This window comes from Pan troglodytes, chromosome 19, assembly GCF_028858775.2.
Source record: "Pan troglodytes isolate AG18354 chromosome 19, NHGRI_mPanTro3-v2.0_pri, whole genome shotgun sequence".
NCBI classification, from domain to species: domain Eukaryota; kingdom Metazoa; phylum Chordata; class Mammalia; order Primates; family Hominidae; genus Pan; species Pan troglodytes.
The window spans coordinates 23631653-23659417 of record NC_072417.2 but is presented as its reverse complement, the minus strand read 5'-3'; the positions used below and the strand labels follow the sequence as shown (position 1 = coordinate 23659417).

General features: G+C 54.8%; 1 protein-coding gene across 2 annotated transcripts; it reads right to left on the bottom strand.

Moving 5' to 3' along the window:
- Window positions 1–6997: 6997 nt before the first annotated feature.
- SLC4A1 (solute carrier family 4 member 1) lies at window positions 6998–26067 on the bottom strand. 2 transcript variants are annotated; one of them, XM_016931675.4, is made up of 20 exons: window positions 25950–26067; window positions 20665–20747; window positions 20422–20539; window positions 19355–19416; window positions 18415–18595; window positions 18184–18319; window positions 17589–17712; window positions 17277–17361; window positions 16943–17124; window positions 16193–16403; window positions 15748–15960; window positions 15421–15569; window positions 15112–15306; window positions 13430–13603; window positions 12965–13054; window positions 12255–12421; window positions 10880–11133; window positions 9215–9384; window positions 8955–9128; window positions 6998–8334 (listed from the first exon to the last, which is right to left on the bottom strand). In XM_016931675.4, the coding sequence occupies exons 2-20, from the start codon at window positions 20677–20679 to the stop codon at window positions 8254–8256; spliced, it is 2781 nt and encodes a 926-aa protein (XP_016787164.2). In that variant the 5' UTR covers window positions 20680–20747; window positions 25950–26067; the 3' UTR covers window positions 6998–8253. The 2 variants fall into 2 exon arrangements, with proteins under 2 accessions (XP_016787164.2, XP_016787165.2); XM_016931676.4 differs by lacking the exons at window positions 20422–20539; window positions 20665–20747; window positions 25950–26067 and adding an exon at window positions 19808–19859.
- Between the last annotated feature and the right edge of the window lie 1698 nt (window positions 26068–27765).

Below are 27765 nucleotides of genomic sequence, written 5' to 3'. Positions count from 1 at the left end.
TTTGGTGGGGGAGGGAGTTTCGCTCTTATTGCCCAGGCTGGAGTGCAGTGGCGCCATCTTGGCTCACCGCAACCTCCGCCTCCCCGGTTCAAGCGATTCTCCTGCCTCAGCCTCCCGAATAACTGGGATTACAGGCATGCACCACCACGCCCAGCTAATTATATATATATATTTTTTGTTTGTTTGTTTGTTTGTTTTGAGACAGAGTCTCGCTCTGTCACCCAGGCTGTAGTGCAGTGGCACGATCTCGGCTCACTGAAAGCTCTGCCTCCCGGGTTCACGCCATTCTCTTGCCTCAGCCTCCTGAGTAGCTGGGAGTACAGGCGCCTGCCACCACGCCCCCTACCACCACGCCCCGCTAATTTTTTGTATTTTTAGTAGAGACGGGGTTTCACCGTGTTAGCCAGGATGGTCTCAATCTCCTGACGTCGTGATCCGCCCGCCTTGGCCTCCCAAAGTGCTGGGATTACAGGCGTGAGCCACCGCGCCTGGCCTAATTTTGTATTTTTAGTAGATACGGGGTTTCTCCATGTCGGTCAGGCTGGTCTTGAACTTCCGACCTCAGGTGATCTGCCCACCTCGGCCTCCCAAAGTTCTGGATTACAGGCATGAGCCATTGCGCCAGCCAAGAGGTAGGGCTCTTAAGAGATGATTGGGTCATGAAGGCTCTGCCTTCATGAATGGACTGATCCATTCATGGATTAATGAATTAATGGATTAATGGATTAGTGAGTTATCATGGGAGGGGAACTGGTGGCTTTGTAAAAAAAGAAAGGCCAGGCGTGGTGGCTCATGCCTGTAATCCCCAGCACTTTGGGAGGCCGAGGTGGGAGGATCGCTTGAGCCAAGGAGTTGGAGAGCAGCCTGGGCAACATGGCAAGACCCTATCTTTACAAAAAAATTTTAGTTGGGCATGGTGGCACGTGCCTGTGGTCCCAGCTACCAGGGAGGCTGAGGCGGGAGGATCCCTTGAGCCTGGGAGGTGAAGGCTGCAATGAGCTGTGATTGTGCCACTGTACTCCAGCCTGGGTGAGAGTGAGAGCCCATCTCAAAAAAAAAAAAAAAAAAAAAAAAAAAAAGAAAAGAAAAGAAAAAGAAACGAAGAAAAAAAAAGAGGAACCAACAGATCAAGATCTAGAACATAATGCTGATTATGTATAGAAATACACACACGTGACAAACCAAGTGTAAAGGTACATTTTGAGACAATTTAGAGATGTTGGTTATGGATTAGATATGAGATGATATGAAGGTATTACTGCTAATTTTGTTGGGTGTGATAGCATTGTGGTTAGGTTCAATGATGGGGGGATGCATAGCTAAAGAATATAGGGGTGAGGCCGGGTGCGGTGGCTCATGCCTGTAATCCAGCCCTTCGGGAGGCCGAGGTGGGCGGATCACAAGGTCAGGAGATCGAGACCATCCTGGCTAACAGGGTGAAACCCTGCCTCTACTAAAAATACAAAAAATTAGCTGGGCGTGGTGGCGAGCGCCTGTAGTCCCAGCTACTCGGGAGGCTGAGGCAGGAGAATGGTGTGAACCTGGGAGGCAGAGCTTGCAGTGAGCCAAGATCATGCCACTGCACTCCAGCCTGGGTGACAGAGCGAGACTGTCTCCAAAAAAAAAAAAAAAAAAAAAAGAATATAGGGGTGAAATGGCATCAAGTATGGGATTTAAAGTATTTCAGCAAAGGGCAAAAAGAGGAAGATAAAGCAAATGTATTTTCGGCAAAGATTTAAGCAAGATTTCAAGGCGTAATTTTGATAATTTTTGTTTTTATTTTATCATTATTATTATTATTATTATTTTTGACAGAGTCTCACTCTGTCGCCCAGGATGGAGTGCAGTGGTGCCATCTTGGCTCACTGCAACCTCTGACTCCTGGGTTCAAGCGATTCTCCTGCCTCAGCCTCCCGAGTAGCTGGGACTACAGGCACGTGCCACCACACCCAGCTAATTTTTGTATTTTTAGTAGAGATGGGGTTTCACCATGCTGGCCAGATAGTCTTGATCTCTTGACCTTGTGATCCGCCTGCCTCGGCCTCCCAAAGTGCTGGGATTACAGGCGTGAGCCACCGTGCCCCGCCTAATTTTTGTATTTTTTAGTAGAGACGGGGTTTTGCCATTTTGGCCAGGCTGGTCTTGAATTCCTGACCTCAAGTGATCCTCCTGCATCACCCTCCCAAAGTGCTGGGATTACAATGTGAGCCACCGCGCCTGACCTATTTTAGTATTATTTTTTAAGAGAATAAGTTTGGCCCTGTTGTCCAGGCTGGCATGCAGTGGCATGATCTTAGCTCACTGCAGCCTTGAACTCCTGGGCTCAAGCGATCCTCCCTCCTCAACCTCCCACAGTGCTGGGATTACAGACATTAGCCACCATGCCCAGCTGATAATTTCTGAATTTGACAAATGAGTATATTGGGATTCATTCTCTACTTTTCTGTATAAAAATTTTCATAATAAAATTTAAAACAACAACAGTGACACATATTTTCAAGAACCCATTCATATAAAAAGAAACAAATTAAACAAGTTAGAATGGTTGCTGTGGAGGGGGAAGAAAATAGGAGTAGGGAATGAAGACAAAAGAGAAGGAGCAGGCCGGGTGTGGTGGCTCACTCCTGTAATCCAGGCACTTTGGGAGAACGAGGCAGGAGGATCACTTGAGGTCAGTCAGGAGTTCGAGACCAGCCTAGGCAACATGGTGAAAACCCATCTGTACTAAAAAATGCAAAAATTAGCCCGGCATGGTGGCAGGCGCCTGTGATCCCAGTTTCTCGGGAGGCTGAGGCAGGAGAATCACTTAAACCCAGGAGGCAGAGGTTGCAGTGAGCCAAGATCGTGCCACTGCACTCCAGCCTGGGTGATAGAGCAAGACTCTCTCTCAAAAAAAAAAAAAAAGAAAGAAAGAGGGCTGGGCACGGTGGCTCATGCCTGTAATCCCAGCACTTTGGGAGGCCGAGGTGGGCAGATCACAAGGTCAGGAGATCAAGACCATCTAGCTAACACGGTAAAACCCCGTCTCTACTAAAAATACAAAAAATTAGCCGGGTGTGGGGGCGGGTGCCTGTAGTCCCAGCTACTCAGGAGGCTGAGGCAGGAGAATGGCATGAATCCGGGAAGTGGAGCTTGCAGTGAGCTGAGATCGTGCCACTGCACTCCAGCCTGGGCAGCAGAGCGAGACTCCGTCTCAAAAAAAAAAAAAAAAAAAAAAAAAAGGATGAAGAAAAGAAGAAATGAGAAAAGAAGGAACGGAAACAAGAACAGTTGATGATAACCTGCCCTGACCTCAGGAGGATGACTAATTTAACCCTCTGCACCTAAAGTCCACAAGAAGGAGAAAAATAAAATGATATCTCCTATAACTCTACCGTGGTGGCATTTTAACTTTCTGTCTAAGCCTCGAACCCTCACTCCTGTGCACCCTACTGTATGTTTCTATGAGGCTGTCACCATGAGGAACACATCACTATGAATTTTTGCCTACGAAAATGCAGCACTGGGCTGGGACTTCTGGATATAGGATATCATTTTATCCTCTTAACAACATTGTGAGGTGAGTATCACTATCTCTATTTTACAGATGCCTTTAACCTCAGAGATCAGGTTATTCATCCAACTCCTACTATTAATAAATCACAAAGCTGGCACTTTGGGAGGCCAAGGTGGGATGATTGCTTGAGGCCAGGAATTCAAAACCAGCCTAGGCAACATAATGAGACCTCATCTATACAAAACAAAATGAAAAAACAAATCACAAAGCTGGTATTCCAAACACCTTGGCCTCAAAGGCCCAGGGTCATGTGATGCCATTAAGTTGATCCAATAGCTTCCTCATAATTATTAAGGTCTGCCTAGTGGTCCATTCTATTGATGGAGGGTAATTTACTGTAATTTACTAACTGCTGTCCTATTTCTGAGTATTTGGGCTCTTTCTAGCTTTCTGCTCACATAGATAGTCCTCTAAATTATCTTCAGGCCCAGAGCTTTTTGAGTCTGTTGAATTACTTCCTTATCAGGGTGGGGTTCCTTTGTGTTCACACACAAATGTTGACCTCATTACAGTAGTTCATTCTCGTTGACATGGTTTTCACAAAAGAGTTGAATGGGCAAGCAGGAGTTAAAACCCAGGGACTGGCCAGGTGCGGTGGCTCACGCCTGTAATCCCAGCACCGTGGGAGGCCCAGGCGGGTGGATCACGTGAGGTCAGGAGTTCCGGACCAGCCTGGCCAACATGGTGAAACCCCGTCTCTACTAAAAGTACAAAAATTAACCACGGTGGTGGCTTGCACCTGTAATCCCAGCTACCCGGGAGGCTGAGGCAGGAGAATCTCTTGAACCCAGGAGGTGGAGGTTGCAGTGAGCTGAGATCGTGCCGCTGCACTCCAGCCTGGGCCACAAGAGCGAAACTCTGTCTCAAAAAAAAAAAAAAAAACAAAAAAGAAAACTCCCCAAAAAACCCAGAGACTCTGTGTGTGTGTGTCTGTGTGTGTCTGTGTGTTGGGGGATGGGGGATCATGTGAGGTACAGGAAGTTGGGGTAGTGTGAGGCCTCCGGCCAGGCAGGAAGTCAGTCTGGGGGGATTCCTGTGTCCCCCACATTTCCCTAATGCCTTCCTGGCCCAAGCTGTTTGGGGTCTAAGGTGCAACAAGGGGAATTAGGCAGGCTGTGGTCCAGCCACTCTCTCTCTGCCCTGATACCCCGCCCCTACCCCAGGCCCCCTCTACTCCCTCAAGAAGGCCTCCGAATCTTCTCTAAGGGTGGGAGGAGTGGGATGGACGAGCAGAAACCTGAAGTCTGCACACCCTCGCTCTGCTCCCTGGCTCTCTGTTCTTAAGGCCCAGCTTCCCGTGCTGGACATCACCTGGGGATCTGGTTAAAATGCAGATTCTTATTTCTCAACTCTGGGGCAGGGCCTGAGCTCCTAGATTACTGGCAAGCTCCCTAGAAATGGCACTGCTGCTGGTCCCAGAGGCCCACTGTGTAGCAATGCCCTAGGGATTCTGGCCAGGGTCCCAGCCTCCCCTGCTGCCCAAGCTCCAGGTAATGTTTCAGAATTGCAATTAAAAACATGGAGAGGGGCTTAAACCTTGTCAGGGGCAGGAAGTGGTCCCCCAAATTGAGGCAGCATTTATTCCCCTAAGTCCAGATATGATGAGCTGGAAAAGGATGGAAAGGATCCTTTTCCAGGCGATGGAAAGGATCTACCAGGAAGAATTAGCCCAGTAGAAAACGGAGGCCCAGAGAGGGGACTGGCTTTTCCCAGGCTGCACAGCCAGCCTGTGGAAGAGGCCTGGGGATGCCGGAGGCCTGAGCTCTCTTCAGGCTTGTCTCATAGCCTGACTTCTGGGTACATGGACGTGGGGAATGGGGGGTCTGGCAAGCCCTGGGGACAGGGCCAGGGCTGTGGGGATCTGCAGCTGCTGTGTGTGGGAGGTGGACGCTGGGACGGCTCTCCCCTGGCAGAGTTAGCTCTCTGGCCCTTTGGCAGCTGCCCTGGCTAGCCTGGGAGGGGTCAGCTGGGGATAGGCAGTAAATATAGATCTAGGGCAGGAAGCCAGGCGGCCCAGCCCTGCACTGACCTCTCATTGGAAGTCTAGGGAGGGCAGATGTCCAGTCCTGGAACCCTCCTCTCCCGGGGTGGGGGACACCCAGCCCAGCAGTACCCTAGAATTGCTGGAAGTGGTTGGGGGTAGGGGACAGAGCCTTCAAAGGGGACCAGGGTGAGGGTAAGCAGAAAGCTGGCCAGGAGACGCTGTGCCTGTGTGGCCACGTGCCCTCTCTGGGCCTCTGTTTTCTTCTCTGGTCATCTCTGTCAAAGGTGCTGTCCAGCTTCCCGGTAAGGGGTCCACTGATCTAAAGGGAAGTGGGGGCTCACAAGTATAAGGAGCAGGGGGCAAGGTCCCCTTACAGTCCCTCCTCCCACCCCCACAGGTCTTGCTTATTCAGGAGAGGAAGGAGTCTCAGAGCATAATCTCATCTCTTGCTCCCTACCCAGTCTCTGGGTGCTGGCCTCCCACCCTAGGGCTCAGGGTCACACCTCAGCCTGGCTCCCCTTGCTGCATAGATGCAGCCCTGTGCCAGGCCCGTGCCACACACACCATGCCCACCTAGTTCAGCCAAGACCCCCGGGACCCCCAACTCTGGGAACGGGAATTCAGGCAAGGCAGCCACTCCAACACAGATACGTTTATTGGCAAAACCTATTCCCAGGCATCAAGGGGAAGGGTGCTAGCAGAGTGAATAATTTTTGTTTTTCACTTTCCTTGGCCATGTTCAAGGAGCAAGGGGAGGGGGAGACAGGGACATCCCAGTCAAGATAAGGAGGATCCCAGCAGCTCCCCTCCAAGGTTGGGCTCTTCACCAACCAAGGCCTTTTCTTGCACTGTCTCCTTTAATCCTTATAACAACACTGCAAGGTAGGTACCATTATCATCCCCATTTTACAGATGAGGAAACTGAACTGTAGCATGGGCGAAGTGGTGAAAGGTGGGTGTCAGCTTTCAGGGACACCTGGAGAGCCTCCCATGGACTGAGCTAGCCTGGGAGGTACAAATAATGTTACTCTATGTTGGGCTGGAACCCCACCACACACACATGTTGAGTCTGTGGCCCCCAAGGCTGATGTTTCCTTCTGTTTTTTGTTTGTTTGTTTGTTTGTTTGTTTGTTTTGAGACAGGGTCTTGCTCTGTTGCCCAGGCTGGAGTGCAGTGGTGCAATCTTGGCTCACTGCAACCTCCACCTCCTGGGTTCAGGTGATTCTCTTGCCTCAGCCTTCCAAGTAGCTGGGATTACAGGTGCCTGCCACGACACCCAGTTAATTTTTGTATTTTTAGTAGTAACGGGGTTTCACCATGTTGGCCAGGCTGGTCTCAAACTCCTGACCTCAAATGATCCACCCAACTTGGCCTCCCAAAGTGCTGGGATTACAAACGTGAGCCACTGCGCCCAGCCACCTCCTCTCTTTTCTACCACTTCCTGATTCTGTTTCCTCCATCTCTCACCACTTCCACGTCTTTCAACTCTTTTTATCTTTTTGTTTTATAAAAAAATAAATTTGCCCATGTTCTTGGAGAGCCTGCTGTCTCCTACCCCAATTGGTCAGATCTGGGTTCTCCCCAAGATTCAGTTTAGATGGAGTTGAGGATAATGGCTCTCAAATGAGGGGCCTGAAGGTGTGTGTGAAGCCAAACTATGTTGAAAACTCTTAGAAAATACGCAATTAATAAATTACAAACCCCCTCACTGTCCCGCCCCTACCTTCCCACCCTCCCCCACTCCGTATCCAAATGTAGAATCAACTGTACCTTGCCCCCCACCCCCACCCCAGGGCAGGGCTTGTCTCAGTCCCCTCGGAGTCCACTGACTCCAGGGCCCTCAGTAAATGTTTGTGGAATGAATGAATGAGTGAACTAATGAGTGTTTGGAGGGAGGAACCAAACACTTAGGAGGCCTGGGTCCCAGGCCCAATCCCTGGATCATCCTTGCCTGTACCTTGTCCTCACCAGGACGCCTCTCTCTGGGCCCAGAGAAGAGGGTCTCAAGGTAGGGGCTGGGAGCAGAGTGGGGAAGGGAGGAGTCACAGGGGAAGGGAAAGTGGACGCATGACTGACAGAGGACAGAGCTCGGACCTTGAAATCAGAAGGCCTGGTTCAAATCCCAGCTGCACGGCTCAGTTCACATCCCAGCTATGTGACCTTGGGTACGTTCAAAGACAAATGATGACTGCTATAGAACAGTCCCTGTGGAGTTTACAAAGCCCTATTTTACATGTATCTTTGGTCCTCAGTAACCATCCTGTAATGTGGGTATTATCATCAATATACCCATTTTACAGAAGAGGAAATATAGGCTGGAAAGGTCAAGGGACTTGCCCAAGGTCACACAGCAAGCACCCCACCCGCTCACCCACCTCCTGCCTTTGCTTCTACCCCTGCCTGTGCTGGGAAGAGGGAGGGCTCAGATCTAAGTCTTCCAGCACGGGATCCCCAGTGAAAGTGTGGCAACAGGAGGGACTGTGCAACAAACCCCCTAATGTGGGACCCATCGGCCATCTCCAGCCAGAAAAGCCAGGCTACCCTTTGTGGAAGGTCTCCTCGACACGCCTTCCTTCCCCACCCACAGCCCTGGGGCCTCAGCTGCTGCTCCAGGAGGATCCTGGAGTCCATGAGGTGCCCATGAACTTCTGCTTTTCCTTGGAAGGTGGGGATGTGGAATGGTGGGGGAGGGTCTAGGGCCTGGGCCCGCCCCTCACACAGGCATGGCCACTTCGTCGTATTCATCCCGACCTTCCTCCTCATCAAAGGTTGCCTTGGCATCATCAGCATCCAGCTGGAGGGGAGGGACAGGAGAGAGACAGGGTGAGAGACCCTGGGGCCTGAAGAGCCCTCCCCGGGCATGAAAGGCACCTCTGGAGTTAGGAGAGGGTCTGGCTGTCTTGAACCTTGGACCAGTCCTGTTTTATCTCCCCAGCAACTAGGACTGGCCTAAATGAGTCGTTGTCAAAGTGAGAGGCAACCCCGGGGATGTGGACCCTGGCAGGGGAGGGCCTGCAGAGGGTGAGCAGGGGACCTTTTCACCAGGGCGGCCCCACAGTGACCTGAGTCACCCTGTGGAAGAATCCTATTAGAGGAGTGACTCTGTCCCAAATGACTCGGAAGACTGCAGGACTTGCTGCTTAGGGGTCCAGCTCACTCACAGCACACCCTGTCTGCCTCTTGACGCTCTCCCCAGTCGTGCCATCATTCCCCCCTTTACAGGCGAGCAAAGTGAAGACACAGAGAAACAAGGCCCCGTGCTCCAGATCATATGCTAGGACACAGCAGGCCAGAACCTGGACACCAGCCCTAGCCCCAGACTTTACCCATGACTCTGTCCTGCCTGCCCTAGTTCTGAGACGCGCCCCTCGCATGCTCCCAGCTCTTGTGCCCCAGGCCCAGGCAGCCACTCACACACTGAAGCTCCAGGTTCCTGAAGATGAGCGGCAGCAGGATGCGCCGCAGCGGCACAGTGAGGATGAGGACGAAGGGCAGGGCCAGGGAGGCCGGCGTGGACTTCACCACCCACAGCACTGCCAGGCAGATGATCTGGATGCCCGTGAACAAGTGCATGCGCCAGGTCTTCACCTGCAGGCGGAGGCTAGGGTCAGTGCCTATCACACCCCAGCACCCTCTACCACCCCAGGCTGGGCAACCAGAAAAGGGTCCTGTACCCGCTTGACGTAGGGCACATCTGGGTGATACTTGGGTGGCTTGAACAGAAGCAAGATGCGGTCAAAGAGCTGAATGCCGCTGAGCGACGTGACCCCCATGTAGAGGAAGATGCCAAACAGTACAGCCAGGGGGATGCGGGACAGGATGGGCTCCATGAGGATGGACAGGCCTGTGGGGGAGCCGCACACTCTCAGCCCAGGTTGCCCGAGGCCTGGCACCAGTTGGGGGTCAGGCCCCTATCTGGGGCTGGGAATAAAACACAGGCACCATATGGAGCCATTTCTTTTTTCCTTTTCTTTTCTTTTCTTTTTTTTTTTTTGAGACAGGATCTCGTTCTGTCACCCAAGCCAGAGTGCAGTAGTGTGATCTCGGCTCACAACAGACTTAACCTCCTGATCCCAAGTGATCCTCCTGCTTCAGTGTCCCTAGTTGCTGGAACTACAGGCACATACAACCACACCTGGATCATTTTTTTTTTTTTTAATTTTTAGTAGAGACAAGGTCTCACTATGTTGCCCAGGCTAGTCTTGAACTCCTGGGCTCAAGTGATTCTCCTGCCTTGGCCTTCCAAAGTGTTGAGATCCCACGCCTGGCCTGGAGCTATTCCTATGGGTTTTTTTTTTTTTGAGGCGGAGTCTCGCTCTGTTGCCCAGGCTGGAGTGCAGTGGTGCAATCTCAGCTCACTTCAACCTCCGCCTCCTGGGTTCAAGCAATTCTCCTGCCTCAGCCTCCCAAGTAGCTGGGATTATAGGCGTGCAACACCACGCCCAGCTGATTTTGTAATTTTAGTAGAGACGTGGTTTCACCATGTTGGACAGGGTGACCCACCTGCCTCAGTCTCCCAAAGTGCTGGGATTACAGGCGTGAGCCACCACCCCCGGCCTCTATCGGTCCTTTTTATAGGTATTACCCCAATTTTACAGATGAGGAAACAGGCTCAGAGAGGTAAACAACCTGCCTAAGGCCACACAGCTGGCAGGGAGTCAAAGCCCTGCCTGCCTGACTTAAGCCCACTCCCTTAACCTAATGAGGGTCACAGAGGTCAAACACACACACCTTTCTCCTCACCCCAGCCCAGAATGCCATCAACTGCCTCCTTTAAGAATTTTCCCTGACCTCTCCATCTGCAACCATGGCACTGCCCACACCGAACCCAGCTCGACTCTTGGCTGCTCCAGAACTGAAATCAACCCCAGTGACCCTTCTTTCTTCTCCCCCATATCCCTGGACTATGCCTAGAGCACCGCCCCTTGTATCAGTCATGGAGCAGCTGAGCTGGAAGAGAACTGGGGGACATCTGTTGAACCCTCCAACTGTGCAGACAGGGAAACTGAGACCTAGAGACAAGGAGGGATACTGGGTTAGCAGCAGGGCAGGGCTAGAACCCACAGTTCACTGGACTTTTGTTGGGTAAGTCAGAAGGTGGGGTCTGGTCTGGAGAAGGCCTCGGAGTGGAGCCCCCTTCCTCCCTGCTCAGACGCCCAGCCCAGTGCCTTGGCCTTTCCTCCAGGATCCCCTCGTGTGAGTAGGGGATGCTGGGGAGATGTGGGGAAGTGGTGCAGGATGGGGGAGGCTGGAGGAGGTGCTGGGTCCGAACAGAAAGGGGAAGGGGCCGGGGGTGAGGGGCAGGAGGATGGTGAAGACGCGACCCAGCTTTCACTCACCCACAAGCACAGCGACCAGGAGTCCACTGATCCGCTGCTCTTTGACCTCCTGGATCTGGGCTGCAGCCCCTGGGGTGCTGGCTTTGCCCATGACAGTGAGGGCGTTGGCATGGGTGACGGAACGCACGGTGGTGGCACTGAGCCAGGGCATCCCAAAGAGGGCGGCCACCCCACCCATGCCTACTACCAGCAGCAGGTCCAGGTGGAAGCCGGAGCCCTTGACCATCTTGCGCTCGGGTTTGCTGACAATCAGCCTACGGTAGGGGAAGGCGAGGGGTAAGCAGGGTTCTCCCCTGCCTCCTCCACCCCCTCCTTCCTTCTCCATACTTGGTGTCCTTGTAGCTCAGTTTTGTCTTCTGTGCCCCTCGCTCTTTGAGTTCCTTGCTCCCCTCCCTCCCGCCCCATCTTGAGAATCCAAACTCTTAAGAGCAGAAATGTCTTCACAACATTCCAGGCTGATTCGCAGGCAACGAAGCTTCAGCTTCAGGGAGCTTTGCTTGTACAGGCCCCTCCAAGATCCAGCACCTAATTTTATAGTTGTCATTTTGCATTTTTTTTTCTTTTCTTTTTTTTCCTAGAGTCTTGCTCTGTCGCCCAGGCTGGAGTGCAGTGGTGCGATTTTGGCTCACTGCAACCTCTGCCTCCCGGGTTCAAGTGATTTTCCTGCTTCAGCCTCCCAAGTAGCTGGGACTACGGGCGCATGCCACCACACTCGGTTAATTTTTGTATTTTTAGTAGAAACGGGGTTTCACCATATTAGTCAGGCTGGTCTCAAACTACTGACCTCGTGATCCCCCCGTCTTGGCTTCCCAAAGTGCTAGGATTACAGATGTGAGCCACCTCACCTGGCGCTTTTTTTTTTTTTTTTTTGAGATGGAGTTTCACTCTCGTTGCCCAAGTTGGAGTGCAATGGCGAGATCTCGGCTCACTGCAACCTCCGCCTCCCTGGTTCAAGCGATTCTCCTGCCTCAGCCTCCCGAGTAGCTGAGATTACAGGCTCGTGCCACCATGCCCGCCTAATTTTTTGTATTTTTAGTAGAAACAGGGCTTCACCATGTTAGCCAAGCTGGTCTCGAACTCCTGACCTCAGGTGATCTGCCCGCCTCGGCCTCTCAAACTGTTGGGATTACGGGCGTGAGCCACCGCGCCCGGCCACGTTTTTTTTTTTCTTAAAAAGAGCTCTCCAAATTATACAACTTCTGGTCCCACAAAACCTGGAACTGCCCCTGGCTTTTCACTATTCCTGCTAGTCGGGAGGGCCACACACCCGCAGGGACTAGCTTGCAGTCCTGGGTCTCTTGCCTGCCTGGGAGAATGCCAGGGAAAGGTCCCTGCCTCCCACCCTCCCAGGCCCAGCCCCCACCCTGTCTCTCACGTGGTGATCTGAGACTCCAGGAATATGAGGATGAAGACCAGCAGAGCAGGCAGGGCGGAGGCAAACATCATCCAGATGGGAAACTCGGAACGCAAGCCCAGTGGGTGGATGACCCAGCCCCGGGCTGAGGAGTTGGACACCTTGAAGCCATCAGGCACTGAGAGTTTCTGTGGGAGGGGGTAGCAGGTAAGAATGCCAAGGGCAGGAGGATGGGGAAGGGTGGGAGCAGGAGGAGCCAGGGTCCTAGGGGTCGGGCAGTTAGATTGGAGGCACTTGGGAACTTACTTATATTGAGCACTTGCTCTGTACCTAATCATTACACTAATCCCTTTACATCCATCTGCTCGTTCCCCACTTTATAGATGAGGAAAGAGAATCAGAGAGGTTATGTAGCTTGCCCCACATCACACAGCTATTTGATGGCAGAGCTGGGATTCATGCCTAGATCTGCCTGGCTCCAAAGAATACTTCTTCCTACTGCTCTGGGTTAAGGAATGAAGGTGGCAACCTGGCCCAGCACCTTGCTTTGGCCACAGGGGTCCTCTGGGGCTGTGAGAAGCACATGGGACTCCAAGAGGAGGCAGGGATGGGTAGAGGCAGTCCCAGCTGGCTTCAGGTTGGGGAAAGCTATTCTAGGGAAGAGGCATGCTGGGGGGTGGAAATGAGGACCTGGGGGGTATCATGGTCTGAGGGCTGGGAGGAGGGGTCACCTGGGTGTAGGTATCCTGAATGAAGAAATCCACCAGGACCATGATCAGGATGGAGATGGGGACCCCGAAGTCCCCGATGACCCGACGCAGCTGGGGGCAGGTGAAAGGACCAGTGGTCAGTGCCCAGTCACTCCCCACCTCCTGCCTTCCTCCTGCCCTATATTCACCCACGGGGCCCTGCTCTTCCAGGGGATCCATCAGCATCTAATGCCCTGTCCTGCACCTCAGCTATGTCTGCCTCCTTTCTTCTTCCCCCAGCAGTTCTCAGGCTGGGCATGCCATGAAAGTGGGAGGGGCTTGCCCATAGAGTGAAACCCTAGGTAAGGATAGGGCCAGGGGAGGTTGGAATTGGGAATGGGAATCTGAAAAAGAAGGGAAGCTAAGGGCACTGAGGAATTTGGAGCGGGGGGCTTTGGGCTGGGATAGGGCAGTGTTGGCAAGGACAGGCGAGGAGGGTATGCTGACCTTGCCAGGGAAATAGGAGCTGTTCTTGAACTTGCGCAGCATCATGGCAAAGAAGAAGGTACCGGCCATGAGCACAAGGGAGAGGAGGGCTGTGTTGGGCAGGGGGCCCTGAGGTTTGGGCACCATCAACACGTTGTAGTTATAAGTCTTCTGTAGTGGGTGGTCCTGGAAGATCTGCAGCAGAAAACCAAGGCATTCTGTTCTCTCCCAGCTTTGGCTTGGGCTGGAAAATACCACCAGCTAACTCTACCCAGCACTACTATCCATTCATCCAGTCATCTATTAATTCATCATCCATCCATTTATCCACCCATCCATCATTCATCTATCCATTATCCATTGATCATCCATTGATTATTCACCCATCCATTCATTATCCATCTACCCATCCATCCACCTACCTATCATCTATCTATCAACCCATTTATCCATCCATTCATCCGTCCATCATCCACCCACTCATTCATCAATCATCCATCCATCCAACCATCCATCCATCCATCCGTCCATCCATTATCCATCTATTCATCCATCCATCCATCTATCTTCTTCCTCAATTGACATGGAAACAGAGGATAAATGGGATTCTACAGCTTGGTTTTCAGGAATGAAGACAGCCTAGGTTTAGGCAGGGAGGGCCATGGAAGGCAATGGGTGTGTGTGCGAGCACACATGTACACCCAGGACCTGGGAGACATGAGAAGGCTGGAGGTCAGGAAACAAGGGTCAGGGAAGTTTCTAACAAGGGGTTAAAAGACCTGGACACAGAAAGACCCTCCATCCAACAGAATCAGGGGACAACACATAGGGCCCACCCTTCTCCCATATAAAATGCAGGTACAAAGGCAAGCAGAGCTTAAGATGATGGGAGCCAAGCCAAGGTGGCTGGGCACTCCATCCACAAGCCCTGCAGCTCTTGAGGACAAGCACAGGGGAGGGAGTGGGGGACTTCAGAGGCTCCAGAGTCCCCCCAGCTCTCACTGTGCATGTACTTTCACATGCTCAGTGTCATGCCCATACTTACCCATTGCTCACATCAGGTGTGGTCATGAACTGGACATGTGCAACACAGAGGCACCCTCTCATGCCTCAGCAAGAGTGCTGGCCACAGGCAGCAGGTGCCAACACATATGTGGTCACAGTCAACACAGCTGCACAGTCCTGTGTGCAGATGTGTGACTACACAGACATAGACACATATGTTGACACAGACACATATGTTGTCACAGTCATGTGCACAGTCACATGGTTATGTACACAGGTGAAAGCAAAGACACACAAATGCTGCACAGACACATGTGCGAGGACACAATGGCTCAGTCTTTTTTTTTTTTTTTTTTTTGAGACGGAGTCTTCCTCTGTTGCCCAGGCTGGAGTGTAGTGGCACAATCTCGGCTCACTGCAACCTCCACCTCCCGGGTTCAAGTAGTTCTCCTGCCTCAGCCTCCTGAGTAGCTGGGATTACAGATGCATGCCACCACACCTGGCTGATTTTTGTATTTTTAATAGAGATGGAGTTTCACAATGTTGGTCAGGCTGGTCTTGAACTCCTGATCTCGGGTGATCCACCCACCTCGGCCTCCCAAAGTTCTGAGATTACAGGCCTGAGCCCTCGCGCCTGGCCACTGTCTCAGTCTTATACACAACCTCCCGTGTGCATTAACATCCCCATAGGCCCCCACCTTGATCAGCTTGGAGAAAGTCTCATAGATGAAGATGAGGGAAATGAGGAAGGAGAAGATCTCCTGGGTATAGCGGGAGATGAAGCGGACCAGGAAGCTACCCTCGAAGGCCACCACCAACACCACCAGCAGGATGAGCCAGAAGCCGATCCACACGCGGCCCACGATGTACTCTAGACCGTTGCTCTCACAGAACTGCAGGGTGGTCAGAAGAAGCCGGTCAGTCAAAGGGCCTTGGGGCAAGGCACCATGCATCAGGCAGGTGGTGCGGGGGACATGACAGGGTCAGTGGGGTAAGGACAGAACTACCGAGAAGAAGGCTTCCTCAAACACCAGCAGGGGTCCTGAGAAGCCGACCACAAGCAGGGGCTGAGCCCCCAGCAGGGCGAAGAGAATGCCCTGCACTGCAGTGGAGATCAGCAGCTCCGACACTCCCATCTGGTTCCGGGTCTTTTCTCCTGTGGGTAGAGGTCACAGTGGGATCAAGGTCAGGAGATCATTTCCAGGAGCCCATAGAGCAAGTCATGGTCAGGCTGATGCAGGGGTCTGGAGGGTCAGACAGAGTCAGAAGTTGGGGCTGAGACAGAGGCCAGAGGGTCAGAGGCAAGAGTTAGGGAGACAGGTATTGGCACTGACCCAGGAGGCCGCCGAAGGTGATGGCGGGTGACAGGGCAGCAAAGTAGATGAAGATGACGGCAGCCAGGACCTGGGGGCTGAATGCATCTGTGATGTCACTCAGGTAATAGGGGTAGCGGCGCCGGATATCACGCACCAGGCCCCCGAAGAGCTGGCCTGTCTGCTGCAGAGGGTCATCTGGGCCCCTGGGGCCCCCTGGGCCCCCATTTAAGTCTGTGGTGGAGGATAAGAGCATGGTCAGAGGGAGTAGCTGGAGGAGGTGAGGGGAAAGGGGACTGGAGGGTGTAGGGGAGATTGTCTGATGGGAATGGGGTGGCCAAGAAATCTGGAAGATGTGGGCAAAGGGAGCGATGAGAGGGGAACATGTGATGGGAGACAGAGGCTACGCTGAGGTGTCTGGGTGTCGGTGGGGGCTCAGAAAGCCTCAGCTGGGAAGGGCAGGTACCTAGGCCCTTGTAGAAGCTGGAGTCTGGCTTGGCAGGGCTGGACTGATAGCGCCTTCGAAGTAGCTCCCTCTGCACAGGCACCAGACTGAGCAGTGCCTGCTCGGAGGGGGCATCGGTGGGAGGCAGCACTAGGCTGCAGTCCAGGAAGCCCTCTAGGGAGTGCAGCAGCTCCCCTCGGCTCTGAGCCATGTAGGCATCTATGCGGAACACCTAGGGGCAGGAGACAGGGTCAGGGCTGCCCGGAACTGCGGAGGGAAAGGACCCAGGAGTCCACAGCCAGGGCCTCCAGGAACCAGAACCCCCTCAAGCAGCAGCTCCCATTGCCAGGAACTGCTTTTCCTGCCCGCTCCCACCCCTACTCTCCCCACTAAGAAAGAGCTCTGGGGAGACAGACGGGGGCCCTGGGTGGGGAAAGGAGAAGGAACTAAAGCTAACCTGGTGGGTTAAGCAGACTAGATGAAACTAGAGCTGACTAGGCCCGACCAAGCCAGACCTGACCAGGTGGAACCAGGTCATAGTGAGCTGGACTAGACTAAGCCAGGCCAAAGCCAATCAGACGAGACCAGGCCAGAGCAGGGCCAGACTGCACGCCCCGACTGCCCCCGCCAGGTAGGATAGCAGCAGCTGGATTAGGCTGAATGGGTCAAACCAGTGAACCTAAAGTAACCCAGGCCAGGTTGGAGAGCAGGCCTCAGCCACCATCCAGGTCCCAAGCTTCCCCAGCCCAGCCCTCTCCGGCCCTTCCTCACCCTCTCTGACATGAGGGTGGCAGCAGCCCGGCCAAGCTGGGTGTAATCGATGTGGGGGGCCTCAGGTCCCAGCAACACAAAGAGGAAGCGTATAGGCACCGGCAGCTCCACCGCCTCCAGCTCCGCTGCCTCCTGCAGCCTCACGAAGCCCAGCACCGGCTGCTTCAGGAAGTCGGCACGGCCTGTTAGGGGATGAGAAGATCAGGCCAGGCCAAGGAGCCCAGGGTGGGTGTGCTGAAGAGATGGGGCTGCGGGGGTCCAGGCTGAGGGAAAGACAGGCTGAGCCAAGACACGAGGGGTGTGGAGGGCTGAGGGTAGAGATGCCTGTTCTTACCCACTAGCACCAACGTGGCCTCTGAATCCGGGGGAATCTTTTCCAGAATTCCAGATGGTGAGTGCCCTTCTGTGCCCCCATCTCCCTGTGGGAAGGAGGGTGGTGACGGGAGTCCTCGGGCCAGTCTGACCTGGGAGACCTGAGCATCCTCCCCTTCCCATTCTCGCTTCCCAACTCTCCTGGCACCCCCCGGGCGCAGGAGTGCTTCTGGTCCCCTGCTTGTGGTCGGTTTTTCAGGACCCCTGCTGGCGTTTGAGAAAGCTCTCTCCTTGCCCCACCCTGACCCTGACCCTGACCCTGTAACGGACTCACCTGCTCACAGAAGAGCTGTGTCTCCAGTGAGGAGTGTTGGGGGAGCAGAGGCTGTGAAGGATCCCCAGAGCGTGTCAGGACTGCAGGCTTCACACCCCCCAGGGCCTCCAGCTCTCCAGCGTGGCTGCAGGACGTACAGGGGACATGGGCTGAGTAAGCTGTTCAGGCTGAGCTATCAGTGGTGGGAGGGATCAAGGGCGAACATCAAGGGACTGGGGTAGACATCAAGGGTAGACATCTGGGACTTCCCAGACCAGACCAGAGAGACCCTGGGATGGAAGGAGAATCAGAACCTCCTCTCCAAGGACGTTGTAGATGTAAGTGGGTGGCCTCTGGAATGACGAGGCGGGATCAAGAGTGGCTACAGAAAAGGGCCTTGCAGGTCTGCCCTCCTGGGGACCAGCAGCCCCCAACTCTGAGCATAGGACATAGCCACCCCTTTCAAGGTGTCAGAGATGGGAGCCATAGTGGAGGAAAGTGGGCCCCTGCCTGGTGAGGGTAGGGCCACCTGGATCCCGGGGGAGAACTTGGGGCAAGTGGGCTGGGGAAATGGGCCCACTGGATATGGAATCCAGGCCCTGGCAGGCAGGGGCACCTGTGTTTGAGCAGCAGGGCCCGGAGCAGCTCCTCTCGGTCCTGAGGCCGGATCTGGTCTTCAAAGATAAACCTGTCTAGCAGTTGGTTGGCCACTCCAGCCAGGGAGGTCTCTTGCAGGTCTAGGAGGACAGTACCTGCAGGCAGTGGAGGAGTGAGCTGGTAGGCTGGGCCACAGCACCCCACAACAATCCTCATCTGCAGGAGGTCCAGAAGGGCCCAGGAGGCTCACCCTTGGTGAAGACTCTATGCAGCTCTAGGAGGCTCCAGAAGGTGAGGTGAGAGAGGTGCGGGTGGCCCCAGGCCCCGTTCTCCCCCAGGTTCTCCTCCAGTCGCACCCAGCGCGCCGCCTCCATCCATCTCAGCTCCTGGTTCTTTTCGTCCATCACCAGCTCCTGCAGCTCCACATAGACCTGTGGCCCCATGCGCCTGAGTTAGTCCATCAGGCATAGTCCAGGGCATAGTGGGTGCTCAGCCGCTCTCGAGAGAGGCTTGTGCTTGTGAGGCTTGGATCCCTGTGCTCAAGGGTCCGTAGATACGGCTCACACCACTCCCTTATCTCCCAACTTCCTGGCCAGGCCCTTACCCCATTGCAGAAGGCATTTGGAGAACGCTGACCCAAAGGGATGCTGGAGAGGCCACTGGGGAGGGAAAGGAGTGGGAAGCAGAGGCCTGGCGGGCCGAAGCTAAAGGGGACTTTGGAGTCATTGGGTCAGTCTCCAGCCTCTGAGATTGTTCGTGGATGTGCTTCAGCATGTCCCTGGGGCCAGGTGGTTGCTCCAAGGGCCATAGCTGAGGGCCGCCCCAAATTCCTAACCAGTTAGACAGTTCAGTGCCCAGTGGGGACCTGAGGGGCCTGGGCAGAGGAGAACAAGTCTTTAATTCTGTGCTTCCCCAGTGATGCCCGACAGCCCAGCCAGGGCCTGAGGGCCTGGGGACTCAGCCCTTGTCAATCAGGTTATCTCTGCCCAGGGTGCTCCTGGAAAGGGGCCCAGGCCTCCCCATCAGTGGGGCGTCCCTCTCACCTATTTCCTGGGATCCTCACTCCTCTATCTGCTGCAGGGTCTTCCCTAGCCTGAAGCTGCCTCTATCCCCTTGCTCCTCTCTTCCCTGATCAAATGGTGGGTCCCAAAGGCAGCATGGGAAAGAAAGGGGGAGGCTGGGGTCCTCACCTCGTGGATACCCGGGTGAAATGTGGTGCGGTAGTCTGTGGCTGTTGCCTCGGTGTCGTGAGCTGAAAACCAGAGGTCGGTTAGTATTGACCTGACCGTCCCCCACCTGAGGCTCTTCACCATCCACTGTGAGCCTCAGAGACCCAGGCATGGGCAGATGCCCCTCCTTCCCAGTGCCCCTGGGCTGGGCCTCTGGTGCCCCATCCCACACTGGCCACTCAGCAGAATGAGGCTCCCCACACTTGTGTGCTGGGCCTAGCCTTGGGCTCCCTATCTGAGCCTTGTTGAGGACACCCAGGATTCAGCCAGGGAGGCCTAGCCCCTCTGCAGTGATGAAGTGCAGGGACCTCTCCAAGGTGACTGCAGAGCCCTGAGTGGCAAATTTCAGGATCCTCCTAGGACCTCCTCCCTCCCCTGCCACCTCTGAGACCAGACTCCCTTCTCTCCTCCCACCTGCGTCAATGAGCCCGTCAGGTCAGCGCAGTGTCTCACTGAGCTCAGGCACCAGGGTGGGTCAGCCCCTTATATTCCCACCCCTCCCACCTCCCGCCCTCATTTCCAAGAGGGGCCTCTTAACTTTAATCCCAATCTCCAGCACTTAAGTCCTGTTGACAGTAAACAGGTCCTGCCTGGGGCTCCCCACCTAAGACCTTGGACAGGCCAGGGAAGGCAGGGTGGTTCCTGGTGTCTTTCTACCTAGGAGGTTCCCCACAAGCCCCTCATTTCTCAGGACCTCTTTCCCCAAGAACAAGCCCATTTTCTGGCCTGGAAGCTGGCATTGGATGGGCACAGATGGCATGTGGGCTCATGCCCTTGTCCCAAACGGGCTGCCCGCCCTTCTCACATTGCAGGGGCACTGGATGGGTGGCTGCCCCTGCTCTCCCAGCCACCTCCTGTGATCATTTCAAACAAAGCTCTGTTTATCCTTCAATCAGCCAGAATTGAGGGGAGAACGGCCCGTGGTGCTTGGGAGGAGGACTGTGGAGAAGGGGAGAGGACAAGTGCCCCTCCTGTCCCTGTCTAGGGCTCAGCAGCTCATCCCAGCTGAGGGAGGGAGAGGGGCTCACCTGCCGGCTCCTCCATCTGGGGCTCATCTGCTGGCTCCTCCATCTGGGACTCGGGGATGTCTGGGTCTTCATATTCCTCCTGCTCCAGATTCTCCTCCATCATGTCTTCATAATCATCCTGTGGGAAGTGGCCGCTGAGGCTGGGCTGTGAGGGGCTCTTCCACCCCCAATGAAGATAGGAGTCTAGGACCGGGTCCCCAGAGCCTCCAGGTGGGAGCACTGCTGATGCCAGGGAACACCAACCTGCAGCTCCTCCATGGCGCGGTCCTGAGTGTCCAGTTGTCTACGGTGATCTGAGCCCCCAGCATAACCCGCACCGCGGGTCCCTGCAGCAGAGGGCACAGGCTGAGTGGGGCACAGGGCATCCCAGGGTCTCCTGGTCCTCCTCCAGAGGGGGCCACATGTCAGTGGAGGGGATCCACGTGTTGGAGGTGGTAGGGCCAGAGGAAGGAAGTGTGGAGGGAACGGGAGAACGAGCTGGATTTGCAGGTGTGAGGGTAGATGAGCAGGGGCCGGGAGAGAGGGGCAGTGCAGGGAAGAGGTAAGTCTGGCTGGCACCAGCGAAGGATGTTTGGGGAAGATGGGCAGGTGACCCTCAGGTCCATCTCCCTCCTTCATTCTCTAGTCTTCACCTGGCTTCTTTTCTTGCCCATCCCTGGGACTCAGCTAATGCCAGGGGACCTGCTGGTCTCTTCTTCAGGGGGGTTTAGCTCCCCTGAGGGGCTCTAGACACATGCTCTTCTCTCAGAAATAGCTGCTGCCCACTGGGCATGGGCTGCAGCATCCTTGGGAGTGGTCCGCAGGTCTGGACGATGTGGTCCTGCTTCTTTCCCTGACCCCATCTTGCACTCCGTCTCTCTTGCTCTCTCCCCACCTAGCCTATTGGCCTCCTGTGGTTCCTAGAACTCACTAAGCCCTTTCCTGTCCCAGGGCCTTTGCACATCCAGCTATCCATATCCCGGACACCCTCCCCGCAACACCTCAGCCCTTCTCACATCTTGGCCCAAATGTCTCCTCTTCAGAGGCCCTCCCTGGCCACCACCTTGACCCAATCTGTCATCTTCTGGTTTCTTTTCCCTCCCTCCTTCCCTTCCTTCCTTCCTTCCTTTCTTCCTTCCTCCATCCCTGCTTCCTTCCTTCCTTCCTCTCTCTCTCTCTCTTCCTTTTTGAGACAGTCTCACTCTGTCACCCAGGCTTAGAGTGCAGTGGCATGATCATAGTTCACTGCAGCCTTGAACTCCTGGGCCCCAGGGATCCTCCTGGTTCAGCCTCCTGAGTAACTGGAATTATAGGCATGCCACAGTGCCCACGTAATTTTTTAAAAAAAAAAATCTGTGTGTAGAAACAGGGTCTCACTATCTTAGCCTGGGCTGCTGATTTCTTTCTTCTTTTTTATTTTTTTGAGAGAGGGTCTCCCTCTGTTACCCAGGCTAGAATGCAGTGGCATGATTACAGCTCACATCAGCCTCAAACTCCTAGACTTAAGTGATCCTCCCACCTCAGCCTCCAGAGTAGCTGGGACCACAGGCACACACCACCATGCCTGACTAATTTTTAAATGGTTTCTTGGTTGGGCATGGTGGCTCACACCTGTAATCCTAACATTTTGGGAGGCTGAGGCAGGCAGATTGCTTGAGCTCAGGAGTCCGAGACCAACTGGGCAACATAGTGAAACCACGTGTCTACAAAAATACAAAAATTAGCTGGGTATGGTGACGTATACCTGTAGTCCCAGCTACTTGAGAGGCTGAGGTGGGAGGATTGCCTAAGCCTGGGAGGCAGAGGTTGCAGTGAGCCAAGATGGCACCACTGCACTCCAGCCTGGGTGACAGAGTGAGACTCTTTAGAAGAAAAACAAAACAAAACAAAACAAAAAAACCAATACATGGTTTCTTGATTGATTTGTGTTCATATTGTCTGACAATGCTTTTGGAAGGGAAACTACCTGAGTGCAAAGACCCTGTATGTCTCAATCCCCACGAAATTCCCTACTCCTAGCAGAGTGGCTGTCACATAGTAGGTGCTCAATAAACATTTACTGAATGATTGTAAGAATGGCTCTCTATTGTGGGGTTGGGGCTCTGAGACTGGGGAGCCAGGATGACTAGGCCCCAGCCAAGAGGCCTCTGAGCTCGGGGTCTCAGTTTTCTCAATTGTGTCCCTAGCAGAGAGGAAGGTGTGCCCTCCCCAGGAATGTGAGGGCAGGTCCAAGGGGAGGACAGGGGTCACCTAAGGTGGCCCCAGACTGGGTGTGGAGGTGCCTCTTTTCCCTCCTCACCCACTACAGCACAAGGCATTGAGGTGACAGGCAATTGGGTCAGTTCAACAAAGGTTCCCACTCTGTGCCTGGCATTGTGTTGAGCACTGGAGGCTGTGGGGAGGGGGTGCCGAGCACTGGGGGCTGTGGGGAGGGGGTGCCGAGCACTGGGGGCTGTGGGAGGGGGTGCCGAGCACTGGGGGCTGGTGGGAGGGGGTGTCGAGCACTGGGGGCTGTGGGGAATGGGTGCCGAGCACTGGGGGCTGTGGGAGGGGGTGCTGAGCACTGGGGGCTGTGGGGAGGGGCTGCTGATCACTGGGGGCTGGTGGGAGGGGGTGCTGAGCACTGGGGGCTGGTGGGAGGGGGTACTGAGCTGAACAAGGCCTGTCCCTACTCTGGGGAAGCTCCTAGACGTGACAGGGAGGCAAACTGGGAACACAGGGCAGCCTCAGTGCTTCCGAGGTGACATGGACCCCAGGGGCCGAAAGTGCTGAGTGCCAAGGCTCTGTATGGCAGGAGGAAGAGCAAGACGCGTTTGCAGCACCTGGGGGTGGAGTCATCGGAGGAGGGGTCACTGGAGCTAGCCTAAAAACACAGGTGAGTTTTTCTTTTTTTTTTTTTTGAGACACAGTCTTGCTCTCTCTCTCCCAGTCTGGAGTGCAGTGGCGCGATCTCAGCTCACTGCAAGCTCCGCCTCCTGGGTTCATGTCATTCTCCTGCCTCAGCCTCCCGAGTAGCTGGGCGCCCGCCACCATGCCCAGCTAATTTTTTGTATTTTTAGTAGAGACGGGGTTTCACCGTGTTAGCCAGGATGGTCTCAATCTCCTGACCTCGTGATCCACCCACCTCAAAGTGCTGGGATTACAGGTGTGAGCCACCTTGCCCAGCTAAGCACAGGTGAGATGTGAAGGGCTGGGAGTCCAGGTGTGAGGCATGGCTGGGTGGAGCTGCACAGGTGGGCTGAGCAAGGTGGGAAAATGCCACGTGAGGGCATGGGGCAGGGAGCCTGGCCAACACGGTGAAACCCCATCTCTACTGAAAATACAAAAATTAGCCAGGTGTGGTGGCACATGCCTGTAATCCCAGCTACTCAGGAAGCTGAGGCAGGAGAATCCCTCGAACCAGGGGGCAGAGGTTGCAGTGAACCGAGATTGCGCCACTGCACTCCAGCCTGGGCAACAGAGCGAGACTCCGTCTCAAAAAAAAAAAAAAAAAGAAAAGAAAGGGATGTGCAAACAGCCTTCTTTCTGAGGAATGGGTGACCCTGCAGTCCTGGGGGTAGGGAGGGGATTACTGGATCTCACCAGACTGGAGAATGGGAGAGGCCCCCGCCTTGGCAGGTGGGGCAAGTGACGGGGTGCGGGGGAGGGGTCCTGGACCTGAGGATGAGGTAGTCCCTACTGCAGGGTTTGGCTTTGCTCCTGAGGACCCTGATGACCCACCTCTTCTCTCTCTTTTTCCTCCTCCCTCTCTGCTTCTCCGAAAGTTCCTCTTTCTCTTCCATCTTTATTCACTTTCTTCCTTCTCTGGACTTGCCCATGCACTTTCTTAGGCCTCAGATGCTGAGGCCTCCAGGGTGTCTAAGCCTTAGGTACTAAAAGTCCCACCCATGGGGCTGGGACTGTGGCCTTGGTTGCCTATCTGAGGAGTGGAATGGTCAGAGGGGCCCTCAGAGCTGGAGAATCCAGAGGTTCAGGCTGCCTCCCTGCCTCTGACTGGCTGAAGGGCCTTGGGCAGCTTCCAGCCTGTAGGCCTCAGTCACCCCATCTGTACAATGGGAGTGCCTTCCTGCCAGGGTTCTGAGACATCAGTGAGAGAGAAGAGGGGAAACAGAGGTGCCTTGAGCTCAGCTGGAGACTTACAGGGCGCACCCATGACCTGGATTGCCACCCGCCAGCCAGGCTGCCCCCCAGCTGCAGGCCTTGTGCTGCCTAGCACTGATAAGGGCCTGGACCCAGATCGCTGCCCCAAGTTTGGAAGTGCACCAAACACCTGGCCTGCTAGCCAGCTGGCCAGGGCCAGGCCAGATAAGGGTGAGCGGGACATCTGAGCCTAGAAGGTATAGTACAGCTGGGAAGACACGGCGGGAGAGGGGATTGACCAGATGACAGGGACAGCTTCCTAGTGGTATGGCACCACCTTTGTGTAATCAGCCCGAACTGCACAAAGAACTGTACTGCTTTAACTCTTAGAATCCCCAAAGCATTCTGTGAAGTGGTTTGGGGATTCTAAGAGGAAGAAGAGTAATGTCATTAATCCATTCTACAGATGCGAAAGCTGAGGTTCAGAGACATTTACCTGCTTCAGCCACCCAGCAGGTAGGTATCAGAGCCAGGTTACAGCCTGGACTACCTGACTCCAGCCACATCCCTAAGCACTATGCTGAGTTGCCTCCAACAAAACAACTGTTAGCTGGTTTAGAGTTAGTTGTTAAGATCACGGACTCTGCAGTCAGACTGCCTGGATTCAAAGCCCAGCCCTGCCATTTACTAACGGCATGTGACTTCAACTCTCTGTGCCTCAGTTTTCTCATCTGTAAAATGGGGGTGATGATAATGATGCCCATCTCATAGACCTGTTGTAAGCATTAAGGAAATTTACATCTGTAAGGGGCTTAGAACAGTGCCTAGCATATAAGGAGCTCTATGAAAATGTTTGCTGTCATTATCCCTGCTGCTGGGGTTACAGTCAGACTTGCCATCTTCATTTCCCCTCTGATTTGCCCTCAGTTCCCATGGAATTAGCCTGAGCTAAGTGTTTTGAGATTCTCATGTGGTAGGAGGCTCTGCAGTTCCCTCCAATACTGACCACGCTGGGCGTGGAGCCAGGTGCCCCAGGTAGACCCCTGGAAGTGTCCCAAAGGGGATACTGTGTCAGCTGACATCCTGCCTCCTAGGTGGGAGAGGGGGTGGCCTGAGGACCCCATTAGGAAGGAAGGAGTCTGGGGTGGACAAGACCTGACCCTGTGGGATCCAACAAGCTGACAAGGGCCCATACCTGGAGGGGATCAGATACCCCCCGCAACACACGCACCGGAGCCACACATACCTCTGCTGCCATTGACCACCTGCCACCCTCCTCTTTTCAGGTGCCAATGGACCTGTTCCCTTAGGGGCAACATATGCATGGTAACATTCTCACCCCACCCACCTGCACCCCCTTGGAGGTCAGGAGCCTGGCCCACCTGGGCATAGATTCAGGCTGGGCACCTGTAGAAGCCCTCAGGGCAGGCACCGAAGGACCATCCCCAGCCCCTCCCTGCCCTGCCCACCTGCTCACGAGCCTCAGGGTCCCTCGGTGAAGTCCTGCAGCCGCTGGTGCCCTCTGCGACCAGCTACGTTCCCACTCGTTCTGACAGCACCAGCGCCCCAGGGGCAGCTCGCAAACCCCTGACTCATGCCCCCGCCTCCTAATCTGCCCGCCCCACTGGCCCTGGGAGCCCCTTCCCACCCCCCCCCACCCCGCTCCCACTGGGTGCCCAGTAAACAGAGTTATCTCTTACCCACATCTGGACAGCTGTGAGTCTGGCCCACCCCACCTGCCTGGCCAGCCCCCAAGGCCTCTCGGGGCCCTCCTGGTCCCCATGGTTCTCCTGACTCTTCCTTTGTGGATGAAGGTTTGATCGCTCTGTCCTCAGGGCTCCCAGTGCCCTGGCAGGAAGGCACCAGCCTCCAGAGGTCCCTGTCCTGCCTCTGTCCATCCTCCACTCTGGCCAGGCCCTTCTGCTCTGGCCCCAAGGTGCAAGGGCGCCTGCTCCTCTCGTCTCTCTTGGTATCCACGCTAGGACTCACTCCTCCTCTGCAGTTTTCTCCACAAGGAACTGCTCAGCGCTCACGGGGCACGGACAGCCCCCTCCCCTCCTTGATCCAGACTAGGATGCCCCAGCCACATTCTCCCCAAGACCCTGGCTGGTTCTAAAGAGCTGGCTCCTGGACACTAAGACACTGACATTCAGTCAACCTGAAACAATGTCAGCTCAACAAAACAACCATCCCCACACCGAGCTCTTCAACTCACAAAGCTCTAATGTCTGGGCATACTGGCTCCTCTGTAGGCAGCCTGGCTCAGGCCCCCAGGCCAGAACAGCCGCATTCTCAGCCCCTGCCATGCCCCTCCCCTTCAGTTCCCACCCCTACACCCCCAGTTTCTCTGCTCTGGGGGGTGACCAGAGCCTGGTCACCTCTTCGTAGGCTCTGGTTGCTAAAGAGGCAGAGACTGAAAGATGAGTACAGATCAGCAGAATGAAGAGGGGTTTTCAAGCAGACAGAAGGGGGTGTTGTGGCCATCGCTCTGGGCACAGAGAGGAGGGTGTCCTAGTACAGCTCCGGCATGGACTGGCTGAAGGAACCTGGACAAGTCCCTGGCCCTCTCTGGGCTTCCGTTTTCTCATCCATAAAGTGAGAGTGTTGGGTTCTGTGGCCACCAGCCTGAAGTTCAGACTCAAGCAGAAGAGACTCAAACACAGGGACACACAGGTGGACAAATCCCGCCACTGCAAGACCATTCACTGTCTGCACCACAAGCCTGCCAGGGGCTGAGTCCTGTGGAGAGAGAAAAGAGGAGGGACGCGGGTCCTGAGGCAGAATCCTGTTTATGGAGGACCTCGGTTCCAGGAATTATGCTGAGGCCTTCATCTTGTGGTCACGCTGGATTCCTACAAACCCCCCACTTCACAGAGGAGGAAACAAAGCCACAGAGAGGCTTTCCCAGGAAAAAGAATGCCCAACGGACCAGCACCTGCCCCGTGCAGTGCACTATGCCTGGACTTCACACGCTCTATCTTGCCAAGCTCTCTAAGCCCATCTGAGGACAACACTGTTTATGATGTTTATTCACCTCTCACAGAGAAAGGGCAGCAAAAGGAGAGCAGTGACTTGCCCAAGTCCTCTGGGCTGGTGAAGCCAGCGTGGGCACTCCGACCTGCTAATCTGCCTGGACAGCTGGTGTTCTGCCAGATCTGAGCCCCTCCCACCACCCAGGCCTTGGTGCTGGTCAGGAACAGAGAGAGGCCCTGGCCAAAGGGGGCTGGAGGTGCCTTCTCCTGCTCCAGCTGGTGGGATCTGTCCCAAACCCTGGGCCCACACTGG